Raw genomic sequence first — 4,982 nt, 5'->3', positions numbered from 1 at the left:
GTCCGCGGACAGTAGTGTTGTGCAGCAGTTTTTGGGACGGGCAAAGAGCAGCACGCAATTGTTGCAATTTTATATGGGCCGGCATAGACAAGGATTAGTGAGCGAATCATCCTCTCGATCTATATATCATCTGATGATGACATACTCATGCAGGAATTGACCAGGAATTAATTACATGATCATCGCATATGGCTCGCTATATATGTATCGAAAAACGAACTCAAGAGGATGCACGCCGGCCGAATACAACTTCTCACGGCAGCCATGAGGGACCTTCTTCACATCAGCCATCCCCATGCGAGGAGCAGCAGCAGATTCTTCGTCGTCGCGGTCGTCTCCCTCACGCTCGTTGCCGCGCTTCTTGCGGCTTTCAACCTGCTGTCCACCACGACGATCCCGGACCGGCGTCCGCCGGTTTCTTCTCGGTCTCGCACGCAAGCGCGACGTGGCGAGGGCTGTGACATTTTCCGGGGCGACTGGGTGCCGGACCTGGACGCGCCCTACTACACCAACGACACGTGCTCCCCGGGGATCATCGACGAGCACTATGACTGCATGAGGTTCGGCAGGCCGGACCTGGGCTTCCTCCAGTGGCGGTGGCAGCCCGCCGGCGACGGCTGCAACCTGCACCGGTTCGACCCGCACCGCTTCTTGGCCCTGATGAGGGGCAAGACCATCGCCTTCGTCGGGGACTCCCTCGCCAGGAACCACAAGGACTCTCTCATCTGCCTCCTCACCAAAGTTCGTACTCCTTCCAATCTTCAGTCTGTCTTGATCTTCTCGCTTTCTCTTTTCATTCATGTAAAACAAATCCTAATAATGTAAAAATGATTTTCCAATGAACACCAAGAATTGCCATGTGAGAAAATATACAATTGTCATGCTGTCGTAATGGATTTGCTAGGCTCTAAAGTGAAATTGCCATGTAAAACCAAAATATAACAGAAAAATTGCCACACAGCACAGAGTAATTGCTATTCTTTCGATCGGGATCTGACAGTCCTAAATATGTTCACTGGGATTGCTACATAATAATAATAATCTGGCATACACTGGTTAGTGGCATCCAAAAGAAAAGTTCTCGTGCCCACTTTCTCCATGTCTAACTCTACCTATTAAGATATTTATATGGACAGATAATTCACAGACGCTAACCTATTAAGATATTTAGTAGACTATAAGGCATAGTGCAATGGTGAAAGAGGTTGATGCCTTTCCACCCTCTCAGTTCAAGGCATGATACTTGCAATTTGGATTTGCAACAATTATACTCTCAAAGCCTTCCTTACAGTTTTTTTATTTACTCTGTGTGTACCTATTAAGATACTTATGGCTCCGTTGCAAGGAACGAATAATTACTATCTACTCCGTGTGTACCAAAATACTTGTAGTTGGGGAAACTATTATAATGTACTTTTTTGAGAATTAATATTATAAGGCACTAATGGTATGTGCATGCAGGTCGCCAAACCTATCATAAAATCACCGAGAGAGAAGCACACGGTGTACTACTATAGGGAGTACAACTTCACGGTGGCCAGCTTCTGGGTGCCATATCTAGTCCGGCACGAGATGATCGAAGACGATGGGCCAACGCACACGGGCCTCTGGAACCTCTACCTGGACGAGCCGGAGGAGGTGTGGACGACGCATGTGGCAGAGCTCGACTACGTGGTGGTGTCGGCGTCGAGCTGGTTCTACCGCCCGTCCATGTTGTATGAGGCCGGGCAGCTCGTCGGCTGCCACTACTGCCAGCGGCCCAACGTCACAGACCTGACGATGCGGTACGCGCTGCGCATGGCCACGCGGGCCGCGCTGCGGGCGCTGTCCGGCGCCGACGGCCGGTTCCGTGGCACGGCGCTGCTGCGTACCGTGGACCCGTCGCACTATGAGGGCGGGGAGTGGAACAAGGACGGCAACTGCCTTCGAAGGGCGCCGCACCGACATGGGGAGAAGATGGTCGAGGGCGTCGAGCTTGACTTCCGTGCGCTGCAGATGGAGGAGTTTGCGACGGCAGAGAAGGCGGCGACGAACGGCGCCAGGGTGATGCTCATGGACACGACGGAGGCGATGATCCTTCGCACGGACGCGCATCCCAGCAAGTACCGGGCCTGGACGCCTGACCCGCTCATGAAAAACCAGGTGCACAGCGACTGCGTGCACTGGTGCCTTCCGGGGGCCATTGATACATGGAATGACATGCTGCTTCATATGCTGCTCCACGAGTGACTACATTTCGATTATTATAAATTAAATGGTAATACATAATATGGAAAATACTGTTGTACGTAAAACCCATTTGTATTGTGCTTGTACGTTGTAACTTACAACCAGAAGAGGGGTTGAAAACAAACATATGGTTGGATGGTTGGAAGGAGAGCGATACCTCAGCCCACAGGAATCAAACTACAGATTTGACGTTTTGGTATCTTATAAAGGTGAAATATTATTCCAATGGAAGGTGATGTTCCGTCGATGACGTGGTCTGCAATGACTTCGTTAATCTCAAGGCCTGTTGGCTTGGTCTTTCAGAGGTGTTCATAGGGATAGGATGTGTGGGCTTTCATAAGGTTGAGTGTATGTACGTATTTTTTAGCGTCTATGTTTGTACTTTATTTATTAAGAAAAGCTGCAAACACTAGGCAGAAGTAGAGATGTGGAAAGGGGGGCATCCCAATCACCGCGGCGCATAGCCTTAACTGAAGTTGTAATATTCATCTTTGCCATCACTTAATTCAGAAAATAGGAAAATAAATCAACATAGAACGATGGGCCTTGATCCTCAAATTCAGTTGGCAACAAGATCCGTCCTTCTTCATTGCCGTGGTTTCTTAACTTTCTTCTACGGGTAATACATTAACATCTTTTCCAACATCAACTATGGAGATAGATATTCAATTGTCTCAATTTTTGTGAAACACATGTAGTTTCTTTCCATAGATTTAAACTTTTTAAGAAAATAAATAAGTAGTGGTTTTTAAATACTAATCATTTTTGCCTTTATGATATATAGCAATCTTTTTTGAAAAACATGAGATGAACATTTTTGTAGTAACTTGCAAAATATGATCCAATTATTTTAATAGATTGAACATATAGCATAGAGACCCCTCCAAGAAAGCATAGAGACCATTCGGCATGAATGCTAAACTATATCAAATACAATGAGCATATAGCATAGAGTAAAATCACTGGAGAGAAGTTTTAGTAGCCTCTCCTATAGTACACCACGCATCTTGAGAGAAACACTTTATTTGAAGGTAATAAAAACTGATTATAAAGGCAGATACAGATAGATAGAGGATGATCGAGCATCGGGTCACGCGCGCGCACCGTTTATTTATAGCGCTGCATTGTTTTTTCTTCTTCCAAAGCGCCTGTCTCTGCTCTGGAAGGCCATCATGGCTTGGAGATATTGGGCCTCCCCGAAATCAGGCCAGAGCGTGTCGGTGAAGAAGAGCTCCGAGTAAGCCGACTGCCATAGCAGGAAGTTGCTCAGCCTCAGCTCGCCGCTGGTCCTGATGAGCAGGTCCGGGCAAGATGTTTCGCTCGTCTGGAGCTCGTCGGCGAACAGCGACTCGTCGATGTCCTCCGGCCTGAGCAGCTTGGCGTCCACTTTCTGGGCGAGATTCCGGCATGCCTGCACAATGTCCATTCGCCCGCTGTAGCTGATGGCTAGGACTAGATCGAGCTGCGAGTTGTTTCTTGTTGCCTCCTCGGCGTCTCGTGCAGTCTTCTGCACAGAGATCGGCAGCCTTGAGCGGTCACCGATTATACGTAGACGGGTCCCTTCCCTGAAAAGATTAGCACAGAAATATAATCGATCTCTTCTCCTTGTGATGGGTCAAAAATTAATACTACCTCCGTAACTTTTTACTCCTATACAGTAAGATATTTCTATAGTCGTCTATGACAGTGTCAAATAACGTCTCAAGTAAATCAAGTTACAGAGGGAGTATGAAGTAATTAATTTGCACATGTAATTAACGTACCTCAAGAACTCGGCGAGGTTGTCGTTGATAAACCTCTCGATCAAGGCCATCAAGAAGTCAACCTCCGCCTGCAAATGCCATGAAAGAACACCGTCAATCCATCAAGAGCATGTGTGCATGGCGGGCGGGCGCGCACGATCGAGGAGTGAGAAGGGTAGTAGGATTAGAGATGCCGGCCTTGGGGCGATTCCAGTTCTCGAGCGAGAAACCGAAGGCGGTGAGGACGCGGATGCCCCAGGCGCGGGAGAGCCGCACCGTCCTCATCAGCGCGCGCATCCCGTGCTCGTGCCCGTCCGTCGGCGGCAGGCCCCGCGCTGCCGCCCACCGCGAGTTCCCGTCCATCACCAGCGCCACGTGCCGCGGCAGCGACTCCGCCCGGAGCCCTTGTGAGAGGAGCTCCTCGGCCGCCGGGACGGTGACGGCCGGCACAGACGACGTAGAGTTGGAGAGCGGCATAGTATAGGTTTCAGGGTGGTTCGGAGCGGCAACGTAACGTGGAATGGGGGCAGTGCTATATATCCCCTCGTAGCACACTTCTCCGTGCTCCTCTAATCTCTATCCCCTTGGCCCAAAGTAAGGTGAAAAATAAACCTAAGAGCCAGAGAATTAATCAAGCAAAGATCTTTCCGCCCAGCCTCGCCGACATTTTGATAACATGTAAACACTCTTGGAAGTAGAGAGATTTCGTAATGGGGTAAAGTGCACAAGCAAGTTCCAAGGACAAAGAAAAGGAGCACCGATCGAGGGATAAAAGATTCTGATTGCCTGTAAAGTTTCTCTAATCAGCATCTCAGTGTCATGTCAGTGACCCAATCAAGGTAAAAGCCCTAAGGCCTAGACAGAATCTTTCTCAACTTTCCATGCTCCAGGCTCGACCGCATCGATCGAACTAGTTGTATGTTCAGAATTGCTATTTCACATCTACTCCCTCCGTCCGGAAATACTTGTCGGGGAAATGCATAAAAATAAATGTACCTAGAATTAAAATAC

The 4,982-nt window shown here is 48.7% G+C and overlaps 2 protein-coding genes across 2 annotated transcripts; one reads left to right on the top strand and one right to left on the bottom strand.

The window, feature by feature from the left end:
• Positions 1 to 264: 264 nt before the first annotated feature.
• On the top strand, positions 265 to 2,229 carry LOC123090397 (protein trichome birefringence-like 19). The gene is made up of 2 exons (XM_044511717.1): positions 265 to 741; positions 1,462 to 2,229. The coding sequence occupies exons 1-2, from the start codon at positions 265 to 267 to the stop codon at positions 2,227 to 2,229; spliced, it is 1,245 nt and encodes a 414-aa protein (XP_044367652.1).
• Positions 2,230 to 3,132: 903 nt separating this feature from the next.
• LOC123089733 (cis-prenyltransferase 4, chloroplastic) lies at positions 3,133 to 4,621 on the bottom strand. The gene is made up of 3 exons (XM_044511324.1): positions 4,170 to 4,621; positions 3,993 to 4,060; positions 3,133 to 3,794 (listed from the first exon to the last, which is right to left on the bottom strand). The coding sequence occupies exons 1-3, from the start codon at positions 4,446 to 4,448 to the stop codon at positions 3,341 to 3,343; spliced, it is 801 nt and encodes a 266-aa protein (XP_044367259.1). The 5' UTR covers positions 4,449 to 4,621; the 3' UTR covers positions 3,133 to 3,340.
• Positions 4,622 to 4,982: the final 361 nt, after the last annotated feature.

The sequence above is a fragment of the Triticum aestivum genome, chromosome 4B (genome assembly GCF_018294505.1).
Source record: "Triticum aestivum cultivar Chinese Spring chromosome 4B, IWGSC CS RefSeq v2.1, whole genome shotgun sequence".
In the NCBI taxonomy this organism is placed as follows: domain Eukaryota; kingdom Viridiplantae; phylum Streptophyta; class Magnoliopsida; order Poales; family Poaceae; genus Triticum; species Triticum aestivum.
The sequence above is the reverse complement of the archived record's forward strand: the minus strand, read 5'-3'. Positions and strand labels throughout refer to the sequence as shown.